Raw genomic sequence first — 20,487 nt, forward strand, 5'->3', positions numbered from 1 at the left:
AATGTGGAATGTTTGGCATTACCCTGGGGGAACATCTGTCAGTGATGTTACGTTATGTGTTTTGGTTCGTGTATGGAATTCTGGGTAATGGTTTGCATATGGAATTCTAACAAGATTGAGATGTTGATAAAATGAGAATTAGATAAGTGACATCACGTAGCATCTTTGGTTCGAGTGTGGTATTGTGGGTAATGATTAGAGAATGGAACTCTGGAATGTGTCATTATTTGTCAGTGACGTGAGGTGAGCTCGTCACTTTGTGTGCTTGGTTTGAGTGTGGACTTGTGAATAATGGTCAGAGCGTGGAATTCTGGGTTGTGTTTGTCATTGACATGAGATGAGCTTTTTGTTCGCATGTGGCATTATGGGTAATGATTAGCGATTGGAATTCTGGGAGGATATTTGGTCAAGTGTTGGGGTCTTTGTCTTGATTGTGGAACTATGGGAAAATATTTGTCAATATACCAGTAGACATTTTCTAAAATAATTAGTTACTGGATCACTGATGTCCTCCTCAAACACTTTTTTTTTTGTTTGTTTACATTTTCTAAAACAATTAACTATTGGATATCAGTAGTGCCCCCCCCCCCCCCCCCCAATACACACACACACACACACACACACTTTTTTCCCTTTCATGTTTACATTTTCTAAAATAATTAATTACTGGAATCTCAGTAATTAATAAAGTTTTACTGCTTTTTTTTTTCACGTTTTTCTTGTCAATGGGTTGTAGTTAGAAATTTTCTAAAATAATTAATTACAGGCTATCAGTGGTGTTCCCCTCAAACACACACACACACACACGTTTTTTTTTTCTTTCATGTTCACATTTTCTAAAACTAATTAAATGTTACCTTTATTACAAATGCTAAGCAGAATAAATATTCTTAAATATGGAGAACACATCAATGATAACTTAATTGTTCATTTACGTTTACAAATACACATTTATTTGACTGAAATATTATTTAGAAGTATATTCACAATGCATCAAAGTGTTGTGGAGGTGTTTTGTCATTCTTTCTAAAGCAAAAAAAAAAAGTTGAAGCGATTTTGTTTAGAAAGTTTTTAATAAAGCATTCCATTTTGTCCATTCTATAGCTACTCATCATCTGACAAAATCTACTTGCCATAGGCAAGTGGGTGAACATATTTGTTGAGCCTTGCTTATGTCACTCCCTTCTGTATTTTGCTGTTTAGGTGTATGTTTGATTTTAGCTATCAACTTTGGTCTCCCAGATTTCTGATGGATGCTAACCAAATTGAAAGTGTCCTCAAAAATTCACTGAATGGTCAGATTATCATAATTACTTTGCAATTCCAGATTAATGTTTCCTGTTGGAAAGGTGAAATAATATAATAAATTTAGTTTAATCCTTTATCCAAGTATAAGCAGACAAAGTTTGCACCTGAAAATATCTTCAGGACTGGGGTAAGGTAGTGCAACACCAGGCAACTCCAAGCAAAGGTGGACTAAGCTCTCATCACTCCATGTCTCAGTATCTCCCTTAATGCAAAGCACATCTCCTTGCAGACATGTATACTGCTATGCATTAAGGGAAGGGCCACTACCCAGACTGGTTTCAACCTTTATTTAGGTCTCGTCAGTGGGAGGCAGACCCAACCATGGAGATAATTAGGCAGAAGTAATAGGAGAGGTCCTATTTACCTATAGGAGCTGTCAACAGGTGTACCACCTCATTATTGAATTACTCTGGATTTAGAGATAGATGTTGGAAGTTTGTTTTTCACTTGGTTAGACTATAATAAATTTAGGTTTATCCTTTATCTAAGTGTAAGCAAACAAAGTTTGCGCCTGAAAATTGTCTCCATTTCTGTAATGAAAAGATTTTCCACATTCCATCTTACCAAATATTCCATGCGGACTTATCTTCAGGACTGGGGTAAGGTAGTGAAATAATATACAGAAGATTTGGCAGACCTACAAAATGACAACATATGAACAGTTGTCATTTTGTAGGTCTGCCAAATCTTCTGTATATGAACACAGAGGATAGCATAGATGTGAGAGTCCTGATATTCCACTTCCCCCCTGAGGTGAGGTGGCAAGATAATATGATAATACTCCACGAAAAGTTTACTAACTTCCTGTCAGAATTTTTTCTCTAAATTAATCTTATCTATCAGGACTCTACTATTATCCTTTTGTCTTCTAAGGCATCTTCTTACTATCTTGACAAAAAAAAAAAAAATTACTAACTTTCCCTTTCCCATTCTGTTTGTTACTATACCACCTAAGGTTAGTTCTACTTATTCATTCCTGAATACTAACAATGTCAAGTTCCTAATATTCTCGTGTTAATGATTCTGCCATTAATGCCATCTGTTGACTTCTAGAATCTTTTTCAAAAATTCCAGTCTTTGATTAAATGCTTTGTTCCTAACCCAGTCGACTCTCTCTACCATGCCAGCTTTGCAAGTTCTGTTGTCTGTTTCCATGTTTAATTTGCTATCTTCACTAAAATTATGTTTAAATAGCTGAAATGTACTTCTATAGGTCTGCATTCAGGATGCTGTTGCTTTCAGTGTTCCTTCCTTTTATAGTCTTTTTATTGCTGATTTTCATATCAAATTTATTACATCAGTTATTCATTTTAGTTAGGGAATTCTGCTGACTGTACTGGATTTATTTAACAGTATAACATCTGCACGAAGAGCTGAGGTGAACATCTGAAATTTTGATGTCTGGTTTATTGATACTTGTCTTCATAATGTAATCCATATAGATGATGCATCCTTGACCCATCTGATTTAACATTCAGCCATGTTCCTATACCTCTTTCAATTCTGACTTAAATACAACTGTTTATTGCTCAATATAATGTATCATTTATACCATATAATTGTAGTGTTTTGTGTTTTTCTCTTGACACCATGGTGAAAATTTGATCCTATCAACCTCTTTGACCTGAATCCAACTTGTTTTTAAAGATTCTCTTCCACAATTTTTCTTTTCCTGTTGAGTATGCTTTCATAAATCTTGCCAGGAACACTTAGTAGGGAAATTCCTCTAATTCTCACATTCCCTCTTATTTCCTTTTTATATAGATGGGTAACTATCAGAGCTCTATTCCAATTATCTGGAATTCGGCCTTCTGACCAAGCTTTCTGAATTATGCAGCCACTGTAAAACTTACTTTCATATTTAAACATTTCTAGTCAAAATATCATTTGCTCTATCTGGCTTTCCACATTTCAGATTTTTGGTATCTTTTTCTGCTTAACGTATTGATGTGTACTCCTGACTACATTCATCTTGAATGTTTACTATGTGTGTTATAATTGCTCTTTCATTTAGCAATCTTTCAAAGTGATTACTCGGATATATATATATATATATATATATAGAATATCTTCAGGTTTCATGTCACCTTTATCGTCTGATTCAAGCTTTTCAGTTGCTTCCATAATATTTTCTATGTTCTTACCAGTCTTTTCTGCATGACTTTTGTTTAGCTTTTAACACAGTGCTTTGCTTCATTTTTCTCTGTGTTCTCTCAGAGTATGTTACCTTACCTGCCAGGAATTTTCAGCATTTTTTTTCCTTCACTGCCTCTTCAATTTCCTAAGTACATCATGGAGTTCTGATTTTAATATAATTGTAGACAACCTCACCACATGACTGACTGAATCGATCTTTTCTTTAGGGATCTGTCACTGAAATCCAAGGTTTGGTTTTTGTTTAAATACTTTCATTTTTTCCCCCTTTCAATAATAACTATATTTCAGTCTACAGCTAACCTCTGAAATCTGCTCAATTTTGATTCTTTTCAAAGCTTTTTACAGTTTCTCCAATTGAATATATCTCCCATCTACAGATAAGTCTTCACTTACAGTTTCTAAATTCAGAGTTCTGCTAATTTTACATTTGATCTATTCATTGCAATTTATATCTTCCTCTTGTTTTCATCTATTTTATCTTATAGAATAATTTTTCAATATTTTCTTTTATGTCTCCAAAATAATTTGTTCTTTTTAATTTCCAGAAAATTCTAAATATTCAACATTTCACTATTTATTTATTTTTATTTTCTGTTTTTGTGACAGAAAATTTAGACTTATATGACAATAGAAAATGAGTACAGTAACTCATGCATGGGGTTATGTTCTTGAAAATTGCTGTGTATATCGAAAATTACAGGAGATTTACAACATGGGATAATAGATGTTGCATTCCAATATTTCAAGATTAATTTAATTGAAAATGCACCTATTTTTTATAAATATCAAGGCATTAAATAAATAATTAGTAAATTAGTTTTTATTTTCAAGTTTAATACATCATGCAACTTTTCTGAAAAATGTTCACTGAAAATCTGTGATACTATCCAGCCCTCATTCACTCTCCAAACAACAGGCAGTCTTGCCTTTTTTTTTGGAGAGCGTGTAAGCAGAGCTAATCAAAGATGGTATGGCCACTTAAACAGAATGGGGGAGGAAAGTTAGCAAAACAGGTGTTTGATGCAGGTGGCAGGAAGGAGACGAAGGTCTAGGTGGATTGATTCGGTCAGAAGTGCCTTAGAAACAACGAAATGTTAGATATTACAGTATGAGAGTGCTGATAAGTAATAGACTAATTTGGAGAAAAATGGTTGATAGGAGATTAATAATGTAAATTAATCATTACAACTTAATTACGTAATGATGTCATAGTAGCCTGAATATTTCTTGAGGGTACATGTCAAGAACTTGATGACTCTAGTTGACTGCAAAATTTTAATCATGATTTTGTCGATTATATTATCAATTTCCAGAGAAGTTCATTGAGAGAACTGATTTCCTTTCGTCAGCAGATTAAATTCCAAAGTAAATATTTTAGCCACTACCACACCACACACAAGATACAGATATTCATAAAAGACTGAATAATATAAGCACATTAACACAAGAAAGTTATTTAATTAACCAAATATTTCGGTCTGGAAATAGACCATCTTCAGTGGCACTACAAGAACAGTTTTAAAAAAAAATACAAGGTGGAATACTAAATAGATCATTTAAAAATAGAACAAGCCGTGTGATGTTATATCACTAAGTATTAAAGGGAATATTTTCAAGCAGAGACATAATTGAAATAAAGATATTAATTAATAATATTAAATAACACAAAATTAATCAATTATCCTGATTAGACTTTCCCAGATTTTTGATATAGATATACAGTCATTCCGATTCAGATTAGGATGATGGAGTAAGACCTCTATGCTTTCTTTGAAAAAAAACGTTCAAATTTATAACGGGATCTATGTTTTTGACCAAAAACGGGAGAGTTTTTGACCAAAGGATGTTGTGGTTAGTTTAAATCCCATGCTGAGCCAATTCGGGTTTTTCAGGTTTGTTGTGATGAATGGAGGATTGATGTTCTTTGATTCTTTTTTTCAAGAGAACGTCCAGTTTGTCCAAAAAAGGAGAGATCACAGTTGCAGGAAATTTGATAAACTCCAGGAAGAGACATAGTTGAGTATTTGTCTTTAGGAGAAGGAAAATGGGAAGATAATTTGTTAATAGGTGAATGCGTAGCTGTTAATTCATATTTCTTCAGAATTCTTGCGATAGGTTCTAAAATCCCAGAGATGTATGGAATTGGAACTCGATGTATTGAATCTTTCGTTTATTCAAAGAAATTACTCTATCGTCCTAACCTGAATTGGAATGACTGTATATCTATATCAAAAATCTGGGAAAGTCTAATCAGGATAATCCATTAATTTTGTGTTATTTCATCATCATCATCATACGTATCAAGGATTTAGGCCTAGTATGGCCTGTTCCGGCCTTAGAAGTCATCGTTGAAAGTGATCATACATCCTAGGTAGTTAAATGAATTCACCTGTTCTAAGATCTTGTTATCTAATGCTATTTTAGTTCTTGCTGGATCTTGTCCTTTAAAGGCCATAGTTTTTGATTTTTCCGTTGATATTATCATACCATAATCTTTGGATATCTCATTTAGATTTAAAATAGCTTTCTGTAAGTTATCTTCAGAATTTGTAATTATTATTTGGTCGTCTGCAAAGAGGAGAGTGTTTAAGTTAACTGTAGGTGAAAGTTTAATTCCTTGATGTAAATTTTTACTCCATTTTATTATTATTTCATTTAAGTAGATATTAAAAAGAGTTGCTGAGAGGGGACATCCCTGTTTATCTCCCCTTGGTTTATCTCTCTTGTATATGATAGCTCATGATTTAATCTTATTTGTATTTGATTATTTTCATATATACTTGTGACAGCTTTTAGGATATTATTTGGTATTTGTCTTTCTTTTAATATGTTAAATAATATTATTTAATGTGTTATTTAATATTATTAATTAATATCTTTATTTCAATCATGTCTCTGCTTAAAAATATTCCCTTTAATACTTAGTGATATAACATCACGTGGCTTGTTCTATTTTTAAATGATCTATTGTTAGTATTCCACCTTGTATTTTTTTTTTAAAAAAACTGTTCTTGTAGTGCCACTGAAGATGGTCTGCTATTTCCAGACTGAAATATTTGGTTAATTAAATAGCTTGTGTTTACATGCTTATATTATTCAGTCTTTGTCACAAGTATCCTTAAAACATCACAATCTTAAAAGGTTCTAATGTTTTTTCTATATGCTTACTAATAATTAATCTTCTAAAGCATGAACTTTGAAACATTTTAAGACTTGCATTCTACTATAATAGTGGACAGCTGTAATTTGTTTTTTCTTTATAGGGCGACTTTAAAAGTCGTAAGGAAGCAGCCTGGGCTGTGACAAACTTTACTTCAGGTGGAACACTTGAACAAATTGTATATTTAGTTCAGGCTGGAGTTTTGCCACCACTCTGTGAGATGTTAACTGTACAAGATGCAAAAGTTCTCTTGGTTGTTCTCGATGGTATAACAAATATTTTAATTGTAAGTGGTTTATTTAATTTTGTTTTAGATTGATATTTATAACCAAAAATCGAATAATCCATTTTTTTTCTTTCTGTTTAAAGTACTTGAAATTTTCTTCAAATATAGGTTGTTTTTTTAAATAACTAAGCATATTTCATGTACAGCTTAGCAGGCTTATGCACAAGAATTTTTGATCCATGATTTACAGAAGTTTATAGAAAGCCAACTCACTCTAATGTTATAGGAATAGGTTCCAAAGAAATTCGCTAAAACAAAATGCCTATGGGATTTTTGCCGCGACTGGTCAGTAGTTTGTTATATTGGTTTGTTCTATTAGAAGTTTGTATTTTTTTCATCATTGGTGGCATTATTGGAAGCAGAGCTGGGAAAATTACCACTTGAAGTATAGTTTTAGAGTACCTTGTCTATTTCCAGCTGCAAAAAAAAAATGTTTTGAAATATCTTAAAGCAAAAATATTAATTTTAATGGCAACTTTTTCAGAAAAAAAAATCTTCCACGTTATTTTCATTGCTGTGTCATCTTTCCTGTTTTGAAGATGAATGGCTGAAGAATGACAAGTTGTCTTCTGACAAATCTACACAATACTCTAAGGGTATAAAAACTTATATAAAATTAAAATTATACCTACAGCTCTCCCAGTTGATCCAGTTTTCTCCTACTTCTGAGATTTTTTTGTAAATACTGAAATTGTCTTCTTGGTAATCTCTGTAAACTTCAGCACAATAGATATTTTTCTTCACATATTTGATCTACCTGAATGTTTTTTTTAGCTAACTCAATGCACTCAGACATTAATTAAAAAACTAAAGAAACATAATTTCTGTATCATACTAATAAAACTGCTGAATCATTTTCAAAATTATGCATGTAATTAGTGGTATCCTTGTTATATTTTAGACTTGGGTGTTGTTATACCATTTCCGTGTGCGAGAGAGAATAAAAAACATTTGTAACATGTAGAATTATTCTGTCATTGAAATACATTTGGGATCTTATATAAAAAAAAAAAATTCTGGATGTTCTATTTCATTGTTTCTTTAGAACAAAAGGTGGGAGGTCATCTAATTAAGGAGCAATGCTACATAACTGGGAATTTTTAAATTGCCTATAAAACATTCATAGGTTATCTAGGGCTTCTGATCCCATGGTCCGCACTCTTACTAGGTGTTTGGCTAGGTTCTGAATGCATAGGAATGAGATAACCAACCAACCAAACTAGGATGAAATAACATTACCAGATATCTTGCTATCTTAATCATGTTTGTAGTTAACAATGTAAACTTAATCAAACATGATTAAGTTTACATTATTAATATCTATTAATGTTAGATATCACATTCATTAATGTCATATCTGACATTAAAACAGTCAACAATAGAAACAAACCCTAAATGCTCTTGGATAGGTAGGCAGGTTTCGAGATAAGCTTAGTGTACAGTGGCTTGAAAGTTTTGTTTTCATTTATTATTCTTAAGACGATGCAAGAATTTTGCTCATACCGATTTTTTTGTGTGTGTGTGTGTGTGTCATGAAATTCAATTCACAACCACTGTAAGAGCCTTAAATTGCCACACAGTTTCAATTCTGTAATTAACAGTGAGCCAGTTTTTCTAAATTTGTAGTTCCCACATATTAAGACTTGTTGATCTGTAGTACATTAGTAATGCTGGTGGAACAAGAATTTTATGATGACGATGTAAACTTTTCATACAGTAATAACTTCTATCAACAATTTTCCTCTAAATTAATATTTTATCTCTAAGGCCTTTAAATTTTATATTTTAGTCGTTTAAAGCTTTTCTTGCTGCATTAAAATACCTGGATCTTAGTCTTCCTTTGGGTCTTTTTTCCTACCATCTTGGCATAAAAATACTTTTTTTTCTAACCTTTCCCCTCTCATTCTGTTGAAGTGATCATACCACTTAGCTCTCTTTACACATTTTTGAATGCTATCTATATCAGGTTCTTTCTAATATCTTCATTTTTAATATGATTCTGCCATTGATGCCATCTGTTCATGCCTCTAATCTTTCTCAGGACTCTCAGATCCATAAGTTAAAACTGGTTTGAACACTTTCTTGTATACAGCTAATTTAGTGTTCTGACTAATTTCTCTCTTATTCAATATGAATTTATTCACTTGACTTCTTACCATACCAGCTTTGTTGTCTATTTCCATTTTTAATTTACCATCTTCACTAAAAATCGTGCCTAAGTAGCTGACATGTTTTACTTGTTCCACAGGTTCTGTATTCACAACGCAGTTGACATTTTTAACGATTCTGCCTATTTTCATTGTCTTTGTCTTTTTATTGCTGAACTTCATACCATATCTATTACAACAGTTATTCAATTTAGTCAGGGAATCTTGCAGACTTGTAGCAGATTTATTCTCCAATTCTAATATCAGGTCTAATGCCACTTTCTTTCATATTATTTTTATTTCACATTATTTGCTATATAGATGGAGATAATGTGCATTCTTGTCTTACCCCTGATTTTACATCAAACCATCTTCCTCTATTTCCTTCAATTCCAACTGGTGACTTACAACTTAAATATAGACTATATTGCTATGTATAATGTTATATTTACCCCATATTTTATGTTTTGAAAAGCTTTTCTCTGGTCATCTTGTCATATGCCTTTTCCAGATCTACAGAACTTGAGTATGAATCCTTGTCATATTCCCATGATTTCTCAACTATTTGTCATAAAATAAATCTGATCTTGCCAACCTCTATTTGGCTTGAACCCAGCTTCTTCTCCACTTTTATTCAAGCACACTTGCATAAATCTTACCTGGAACACTCAGAGAAATTCCTCTGTAATTCTCACATTCAGCTTTATTCTTTTTTTTTTTTTATGGATAGGTATTAGAGCTCTACTCCAATCATCAGAAATTCGACCTTCTGATGACTGGGCCCTTTGAATTATGCAGTGTAGCTACTGCAAAACTTAAGCACTTCTATTCAAATATCATCTACTCGAGCTGCCTTTCCATATTTCAAGTTTTTGACAGCTGTTTTTTCTACCTCAAGTATTGATATGTACTCCTCTTTGCATTCCTCTTGAAAATTTTCTCATATGGTTCTGTCACTGCTTGTTCATTTGAGTCTTTCAAAGTAATTTGATAATTACTTTGAATTAATTAAAATTAATGATTGGAGTAGAGCTCTAATACCTATCCATAAAAAGGGGGGGGGGCGAATAAAGCTGAATGTGAAAATTACAGAGGAATTTCTCTGCTGAGTGTTCCAAGTAAGATTTATGCAAGTGTGCTTGCATAAATGTGGAGAAGCTGGGTTCAAGCCAAATAGAGGTTGTCAAGATCAGATTTATTTTATGACAAATAGTTGAGAAATCATGTAACCTTTATCATCTTTGATTCCTTTTACAGTTCACTTTCCTCCATTTCTAAGCTTTTTCTCAATAACCTCCAGAACAATTTTGCCACCTTCCTGATATTTATTTTCTATGTTCTTGCCAAATTCTTTCCATTACTTTTGTTTAGCTACTTTTACACATAGCTTAGCTCTCTTACGTTTTTCTCTATATTTTTTTAGTGTAGCTGCTGAATTATTTGCTAGGAACTTTTTGTATGCTTTCATGTTCTCTAGAACTGGTTCTTTAACTTATGTCCATCATGGGATACTTATTTTTCTATCCTTACAGACCACTTCACCACATACTCTCTAGCTGAATCAATTGGTCTTCTTCGCCACTGAGACTCCAAGGTTTGGTTCTTGTTTTCAAATTTTGTTTGATAATGTTTGCATAGTCGAGTCTACAGCTTACCTGTAAAACCTACTAGACTTTAATTATTTTTAAAGCTTTTGTACATATTGTTCTTTTCATTGTGATATCCATTTTGATCCTCTGTGCATCCTTGTATTTTGAACTAGCATGAAGATATCACTATCAACAATGACGTAGCAATAAGGCTTTTCTTGTTTCTTGCCTTCTCTCCACATAAACTTGTGCACATCTTTATGTTGGAACATGGTGTTAGTAATGACTAGTCCATGTCCTGATTGAAATCCAGCAAATACTTGCCATTGTTATTAGCCTTGCCTTTTTCTCCAAATTTTCCCAATTCTATATGCCTGGTGGGATTAATTCCCTAATCTAATGTTTAGATCTCCAACAAGGACTACTTTTTCAATTTTCTTTGTCTGTGTAATGACTGGAAAAATTATTCCATTTATTATTTAGAACCTTCTGTGGAACCATAAGCACAAATAAGTTTCATTGTCCATTTTCCCATTTTGAAGTGTGCCCACATCAATCTACTTGAAACTGCTTTTCAATCAAGAAGTTTGTGTTTGGTGTTGAATGCTGTCACTACTCCTTCCTTTCTTTGATCATTATTTCCTGAGCATAACATCCAATGGTTATTATTTAGTAAGATCTCACCTGTTTTTGTTTCAGTAATATTAATTATGCCCACATGGTACTTTTTTAGTTCTACAAGTTTGATTTCCTTTCCATTAATACTCCTTATAGTGATGATTCCTCTCATCAGTTCTTCTGACTTGGGGGCCTTGTTTAACCAGGTGATGCCCCAGCCAGCATGAAATCTCATGTTGTGCCATCATATGCATTTGTGGTTTAAGCCAACAGAGTGTACAATTTGGTCAACTAAGTCCCAAATTTCGAGCCAATCCTTGGTCATTCAGTGCCTAGTAGATACCTATTAACACATTCAGGTTGGGGTGATCATAGCGTGTTCTCTGCAAACCCAAATCCTGGTTTCGTCAGACTTTTCGTAACGGTTTCTTTGATTGTAATTAATCTCGCATTGAGAAGAGGGAGATAGGTGAAAATTAATGTTCTTTTCAGAATATATTAAAAACAATAATGAAAGAGAATGATATATTTGATTATTAATTACTATACTTGATTTACTAAAAGATGTAAAGAATAGCACATATAAGGAAGAGAAAGAATAGAATAGGCAAATAGAAATAGTACTGTAAAATGGATTATGAATAATTTAAATCTGTGGTATTACATGTGCACTTGTGTTATAATTATCTGGGGTGGAGTGAAGAACACATGATCCTATAAACTCTAGACTTTCATATTTTGCATTTGTGGTGGGCATAATTTTTTTTTTTATTTTTTAAATTATGAATAGATGAAAAGGGATTTGTGTGCAAAATATAAATCACTAATGGCCACTGTACTGCAGATGCAAGAAAAAGTAGTTTTTTGTATCACTGAATAAGGTACGGAGACATTTGCATTCTGTGTAATATTTGTCAACAAATAGTGCAATTAGAAACAACTGGGATAAAAGCAGCATTACTAATGAAGCATGTCTCCTCCCACAAACTGTGCTGCATAGACTCAAGCAAAACCATTTGTTGTGCCAAACGTAGCATCTAACTCAAAACATTGTCCAAATTTTCAATTACATGAAATAAATGTTTGTTCGATTGCATTCGAAATTTTCAGTGTCATTAAGACAGATCACAAATGCCAACTTCAAATAAAATTCTACCAAAAGAGTTGCAACAAACTTTGTGTCAGTGAGGCCACCCGATGCAAGAGCAGCACACAAGAAAGCAGCAATAAAATTCTACTGAAAGGGTTGTAACTAACACAGCGTGAAAACTTTGCATCAGATCAGCCTGCCCACACGAATCGGAAGCTGCACACAAAAATGGTAACGAGAAGTCCTGCTGGTAATAAACATGTGAAACCCTTCCCGACTTTAATGTAATGACAGGGTGCGCCACGTGAAGGCCATGATATGACATTGAGTCAGAAGTCCCAATCAGTTCTCTGCACATTCCTGAAAGGCGATGTGAAGGTCTCCTCCCAGTTATTTGGCTTTGATCCTTAAGTGACCCCATCCACAAGTCTGATTTTTTTTGTATATGTTTGTAGCGTGGAAGTGTATTCCAAATCACTTTTAAGCATGTCTTGTATGTGTGCTCTCCACATGCACACACGACACTCAATCCCAAAAAAGGGAAGAAAATGTTTGAGATATTTGGCTATAAAGGTAAAATTAGTCCCATGTTGTTATTTTCATCCCTTTAACCTTGACAGGCTTTTGAACATGAAAAAAAAAAGTTTTTTTTTTTTTTTTTTTTTTTGCAGCTTTCATTGTATATAATATCCATTTATCAAGACAGTTTTTTTTTATGATCTCCTAAGTGGCATAATTTAACCATATTACATGCTCAATCTAACTTCACATTGCTAGGGTTTGCAAAGAACACGTGCACTTCAGTTTGAAATGCTTATAAAACTTGGTTCGGTTGTAATCAATTTTGCTTAGCTAGATTATTTAAAAAAATCACATAAATGTAATTTATTTTTCTAAAGAACATGATATTTTTGTCAATTGTAATGTCGATTCTGTTGCAAGTCAGTTTTATTAGTTATTGTTGAAAAACCCATTAGACATAATTGTTGTCATGGGGAAATAACCTGTTGCTCAAGTAACTGCAACTTCAATGTTCTCTGAAGGACAAGAGTGGCTTTAAAGCAATTTCCTCATGAACTGGGACATAACTGAGATACATTTCTCTGTTAATTTTCTCTGATTATTTTCAACTAAGCAACTTTCCATGAATTCATATTCACTGTCTTCACTAGATATTTGCATGTGCGTATGCACATTCTCTCTCTCAAGAACAGTTTTCAATGACAGTGTAGTTTTGCTAGCCCAGCACTATCACTTGTGGTCTTGCGCCATGTGAAGTGGCAAAGAAGGTGCCACTCTGCAAATGAACTAAAATTATCTTTGTGGTTAGCTAGGTTAACTTTGTTAACCTAGCTTTTTTTCTTTTTAAGCACTTAGCATACCACTGGTCATCATAAATTGTTTTGATAGGTGAATATTCTAAATATGTTCAGAGATGGAGGAGGGTGAGGTGACTATCCATTTTCAAATGGCTATCCCAATTAAAGGGATGAAAATAAGAGAATGGGATCAGTTTTATAACTACCTATCCATAGTATCTTTTCTCATAAATATTTCAAATTTCTATTTGGTGTTCCACATGACTTTTCATCTTCATTGTCAGCCTTTTTTCAATAAAAAAGGCTGACAATTTTCAATTGCAAAAATTGAAATTTTTTCCATACAAGAGCTTCAGCAAAGATGATGTTGGGCTTACATATTCCACTGTATGTACAGATGAAATATGCGCGCGCGCGCGCGTGCACACACACACACACACACACACACAGCAGTCCAACTTCTGGATTTAATCTGGAACCTGCATTGTACAATACAAAATGAGGAAAAAGAGTGCTCGAAACACCTAAAACATGTGGCTGCTATTTGGAGAAAAAAAAATGGTTTTTCAAGAAAGGCAACTTATAAAACAAGTACACACCTTGAGTATTGAAACCCAATTCCTGATATTTACCCTCTCCATCTCCAAGGGATGTTCAGGATATTAGTCTATCTACTAGAATGCCAATATTTTCAGATCTTGCACTTCAGTCCTCTAAGACATTGTAACTTCGAGTCACCCACATCTTGATCTTCCTCTGGATCTTTTTTATTGGCATCAAACACCTGCTAATCTTAACTTCCCATTCTGTTTTAAGTAACCATACCACCAGAGATTAGCTCTTCCCCACATAGTTCCCGAATGCTAACAATTATAAGTTCCTTCCTAATATCATCATTTTTAATGATGCAGCCAGTGATATCATCTGTTTTCTCTGATTTCTTAATATCTTGGCTCTCTAATCTTTAATCAACTGTTTTACTTTAACATAACTGTCAGATCCATAAATGAAAACTAGATTAAACACTTTGTGTGCACGTGCACTGCTAGTTTAATGTTGTGACTAATTTCTCTTATTCTGTTTTGAATTTATTCAGTTGACCTCCAGCTAATTCTGTTTATTTCCATATTCATTTTGCCATCTTTTCTAAAAAAAATTTTGCCCAAATAGTTAATGTTTTACTTGTTTTATAAGTTCTTCATTCAGAATTCAGTTGGAGTTTATTTTCAGGCTTTGAAGAATTCTTCAAAGTTGTACTGGATTTAAGAGGTATGGCATATCTACAGTAAAGAGCTGAGATTAACATCTCTAATTTTAATATCAGGTTAAATGCTACTTTCATTTCATAATGATCCATATAGATGAACAGCAGTGGAGATAGTATATAGTGTATCCTTCTCTTGCATCTGATGTTACATTAAACCTGTATCTCCTTCATTTCTAACTGCTGAGTTGCAACTTAAATATCGACTGTCTATATCTGTCAGTGCAATAACCCATTTACACTAGATAAGTGTAATGTTTTGAACAGTTTTCCACTTTGAATCTTATCATTTTCCTATCTACAAAGCTTAAAAATACATATCCTTGTTATATTCCAATGATTTCTCAACTATCTGTCTTAAAGTAAACATCTGATCCTGACAATCTTTATTTGACCCAAACTGTGCTTGTTCTTTAGTTTTATCTTCAATTTTTCTCAGCTCTTCTCAAGTATACATGTAAATCTGACCTGGAACACTCATTACATGTGAGAATTACAAAGGAATTCTCACAATGCTTTTATTTCCTTTTTTCAAATGATACTATGAAAACTGTATTCCTATAATTTGGAATTTCACTTTCTGAACTACTTCTTCTGAACTTCACATTAGATAACTGTGAAGAGACTTCCATGTAACTTAAGGAATGAGGAGAACCATCCTGGACCTGTGACCTAATGTGCAATCCTCACCTTTGTTAGTAGGTAACCTGGATACTGAACAAACAAGGATGGACTGGCGATTTGGATTTAGCCAACCAAATTGTATTATTGGCTTAAACCAAAATAAAATGGTGGTATTCAGCAGGATAGAATTTAATGTCAGCTGAGAGTTTTCAAGAGGGGAAACTGGTAATCAGCAATAAGTCGGTCATTGGAACAAACTCCAACACAACATCTGCAGATTTAAGGTTCGCACCATTAACATAAAAAGCATCAATGGAATTAGCAGAAGAATTGAATAAGGATTAGATCGACATAATAGGTGTTACCTAAATGAAGACAAAAATAGATGTGAATTTTTTTAAGCAACTAATACAAGATGTTATATTTGAGCAATGGCAATCATGAAAAAGAATTAGCTAAAGATTACAAGGATAATCTTCTTGAATGAAAGGAAATATCGAGTAGTGATGTAGGTAAATATTAGAATGGGGAAACTGGTCAGTGACATATTTGTGCCTATGGTCTCACAGAAGGTTGTGCTAAAAAAAAGTGCAGGAATTTTTTGCAGCATATATATTCTAAAAAGGATAAGTTAGTCTTTGTTGGAGGCAAGAAATAAGTTTCATCGACTGTGTTATTGTCGATGATTTTAAAATTGGTTACTTAGAGAAAAGTTCGCAAAAGTTTTTTGCTGTTGTCAGGATCTTAGGAAAACGATACAGAGGAAGACTAAGATTAGGTAGGGTGGATTGATGCACCAAGAAAGTCTTGACAGATGACAATTTTCCTGCAAATTAATCCATTAACAGGAAGTTAGTATTATATGAAAAGGTTATATCATTACCATTGTAATATTTGTAACCCCCCCCCCCCCACACACACACACATTGGTAGATATCAGGCCTTCCTTTCGACATTTGAGATTTTTATTACCACTGTTCTGTCAGTTCTTGTTTCATTTACTTTCTGTGTTCTTCTTTAACGACATATCTCATCATCATCAAATTCCTGACATTTACCCTCAAGGGTGTACAGGATATGATAGTACTACATGAAAAATTTACATTATTACTAACTTCCTACCTACAATTTTCTGCCAAATCAATCTGTTACCTGTCAGAGCTACAACATTGTCAGATCTTATATTTATATATCTATCTTCTAAGGCACTTTTTACTGTATCAATCCACCTATATCTTAGTCTTCCTCTGGGTCTTTTTCCTGCCAACCTGGCAGAGAACACTTGTTTGGCTAAATATGCCTACTAGAAAGTTTCAGCGTGTGTTATTTTTCTGGACTGCTTCTTTCACTTAATCTACTATAGAGCCTGATTTTTTTTATCCTTGGCAGACAACTTCACCATATGCCTCTGGCTGAATTAATCAGTCTCCAAAGTTTGATTGTTTTCAAATTGCTTCATTTTCTTTTTTTTTTTTTTTCCCTCAAAACTAAATGCCGATCACTTCCTATTTCAAATCCCTTGTATACTCCTGAACTAGTAATTCTTAAATTAGCAGTAAAAAGTCAGAAATTGGACAAATCTGGAAATAAGGTGTGCTCAATTTTTAAATATTAAAACACTCCCAAAATGTAAACATTTTGTGGATTCACAGTATAAATATGGCCATAAAGTGACTTATTGGTCTTTTGAAAAAAAAATGCCAGTCTGGTTGGCTAAATGGACAGCATACCCACTCTCCAACCAACAGGTCATGGGTTTGAGTCCCACTGCAGGTCGGTTTGTAAAAGCCTACTCCAGATGAGCTTCCTCTGTATAACTCCTTGAGTTTATAAGGTTTGTCTTCAAAAAAAAATAAAAAATAAAAATTATTTTGGTCAAAAATGACTTCCTCCCCTCCCTTCTAAAGGATATGGTAAGCAGTAACTTTCTTTCATCAGAATACAGGGTGTTATAGCAAATAGTAGAACACTAGCAGCAGAATTTGCGACCCCTGATGGCTTGCTTACAAACCACAAATTCTGCTGCCAGTGTTCTACAGTACAATACAGTCTAGTCTTCTATAGGTTTCTATAGTTTTATAGTGCTACTAGCATCGCCTTCATCAGAGAGACAATGACTAAAAAACCAAAGGCCCTTATGGGAACCGACCTCGACAATCATCTCACATAATATAGAGGGCCTTTCCTCTGTAAAAGATCTTACTACAAAAATGCGACATTTTATGTCTACAGGAAAGACACACAAAGGGCCTCAACAAGCCAGACCCAAAGTTGCTGGTATGAAGCTCGAAAAAAAAAATACCACATGAAAAATATGGGAGTGCTATTTTCACTCGGCAGGAGCTCCAGGTTACAGGATGCCTAACCAAAACAACATAGAAAGTGCTGAACAGGCAGGATTTAGACCAGGAAGATCATGCACCAGACAAGTATTAGCACAGTTTATTGAGGATGGCTCCGAAAGGGGGTTAGCAACAGGAGCTGTATTCGTAGATTTGACAGCAGCATATGATACATTAAATCTTAGAAGGCTTATAGTCAAAATTTATAGCATGGCAAACAGCTATCAGTTAGTGGAGGTATTTAGGTCACTGCTGTTTAGCAGGAGATTCTTTGTGGAATTTCAAAGAAAAAGGAGCAGATGGCGTATCCAGAAAACTGGTCTACCCCAGGGAAATGTGCTCTCCCTCTTTTTAATATATATCCAGGCATCTAGCAAAATCCTTTGATAACATTGAGAAGCAGCTCACACAAGAATTAGAAGCCCTTACAGTTAGTTGACTATAAGGAAAACCAACTGAAACCAAATCTCAGTACAATCCGATTGTCTTTCCATCTCAATAATAGGGAGGTGAGGAGAGAGTTGAATATAGAATGGAATGGTGTGAAATTGGTCAAGTATTCATATCCAACTTACTTAGGTGTTACACTAGATAGGACCTTAAATTATAAGCGACACATAGAGAAGACAGCAGCTAAAACTCAAACATGTAATAATATTTTGTGCTGATTAACATCACCTTGGTGAGGCGCAAGTCCACAAGTACCACGCACCTCTGCACTGGCACTTTGCTTTTCAACAGCTGAGTATGCTATCCCTGTTTGGGAAAGATTACATATCAGAATTATTGACAAGGTTCTTAACAAAACATGTTGACACATTACCGGCTGCCTTAAGCCTACAAAAATTGACCATCTATACTTACTGTCTGGTATTTTACCTCCTCACACAACACAGAGTAGATATGAGCAGAAACAACAACTAAATAAATGGCATCCTTTGTATGGACATGTTACAACACATAGGAGGCTAAGATCAAGGAAATGTTTTACTCACTTTATGGAACCATTGGTTGATTCCATGAAAGCTATAAGGACGATGTGGCAAGAACAATCTCCAGAGGTTCTGAACGTAAATGAATCTCTTCCTTCTGGCTTACATCTAGACTGGCTGAAGTGGAAGACGTTGAACAGACTTCGTTCTGGAATGGGCACATCAAAGCAGAACATAGTTGGATGGGGCTACACAGACAATAACAGGTTCTCTTGTGGTGAAACACAAATCATGGATATCTTCTGCAATGCAGTGTAATGAAACAGCTTTAAAGTATATTAGTCACTGGATGAGTAAAATTTGACATTTTATGTTTTTGCATAGTATTTTATGCAAGTAGCATTTTCATATTACCCTTTTTTTTTTTGTCTATTCTTTTAAATGTATGCTTTTAATCATTTATGTATATGCTCTTATGTTTTCTGTAGTTCACACACAAAATAAATAAAAATACAAAATTATGCAGCTTCCATGCAATTTTATTTCACCTGAAATGACCAATTGAAACAAGCATGAAATGGTGTCTTGTATCTTAGTGTATTTATTACAACTATTCTCTTTTTATTATTCCAGGCTGCAGAAAAGCTCAATCAGCTGGAAAGAGTGTGTATTATGATTGAGGAAGTTGGAGGTTTAGATAAAATCGAATCTTTGCAGCAACATGAACACACAGATGTGTATAAGGCATCTCTTAACATTATAGACAGGTTCTTCTCAGGAGATGTAAGTACAGTACTCTTTCTCTCTCCAAATGGTAATCATTGTTCCTTTTATATGCTTGAAACCTGTTGACTAACTTTTTCTTCTTGTAAATTACAGTATACCAATAAAAATAATGACCATGAAATATATTCATATTCTAATAGTTTTCTGAATAAAATTAACCCCTAAGTCTTAAGTCAGCGTAAATAATCAATTTACACTGTGCATGTGTGAGCGTGAAATACACAAGAATGTGGTGTGCACACCATATTCTTGTGCCTGTCAGTATCTACAATGTCTTTGGTTGCAAACAAAAACTCATCAAATTACTAATATGTATTCTCACAGGTACATATTTCTAGCAGTATAGGATACTATTATAGTACATGATTTGTATTATTAACTTATCAACAGTCGTCCTGCAAATTAATCTGCCAATTTCTGAACTTTAGTATTGTCACATCTTATATTTTGGTCTTCTAACTGCACCAATCCCCCCCCCCCCCAAAAAAAAGATCTTTCAGTATTTTTTCTGCTAATTGACATTTAACACCTGTTTAGCTACCTTTTCCCTCTCCCATTCAGAGAAAATAGAACCATATGCCTTAGCTTTTTGCACACATTCTTGAATGCTTGCAGTGTTCCTTCTGAGCATCATTTTTAATAAGATGCTGTTTTCTTTGATCAGTGCTTCTTTTCTAACTGAAATCCCAGATCTATAAGTTAAAATTGATTTGAACACTGTCATATATTGCTGATTTAGTGTTTTGACAAATTTCTCTCTTTCATATAAATTTAGTCAGGGAATCTTGCAGATTTATTTAGAAATATAACATCATCTGCGTAAAGCAAAGAGCTGACATTAACATCTCCAATTTTGATATCAGGT

The 20,487-nt window shown here is 33.8% G+C and overlaps 1 protein-coding gene across 1 annotated transcript in view; it reads left to right on the forward strand.

Annotated features, from left to right (window-relative positions):
* LOC150095978 (importin subunit alpha-1-like) overlaps positions 1-20,487 on the forward strand; it is a 134,023-nt gene that overhangs the window by 108,090 nt on the left and 5,446 nt on the right. The window contains exons 10-11 of the mRNA XM_090409380.1: positions 6,729-6,911; positions 19,470-19,619. Coding sequence (XP_090265506.1) covers positions 6,729-6,911; positions 19,470-19,619 — 333 coding nt within the window. The remainder of the gene's footprint in view (positions 1-6,728; positions 6,912-19,469; positions 19,620-20,487) is intronic.

The sequence above is a fragment of the Typopeltis vanoorti genome, chromosome 19, assembly GCF_054136105.1.
Source record: "Typopeltis vanoorti isolate ZY-2024b chromosome 19, IOZ_Tvanoo_1.0, whole genome shotgun sequence".
In the NCBI taxonomy this organism is placed as follows: Eukaryota; Metazoa; Arthropoda; class Arachnida; order Uropygi; family Thelyphonidae; genus Typopeltis; species Typopeltis vanoorti.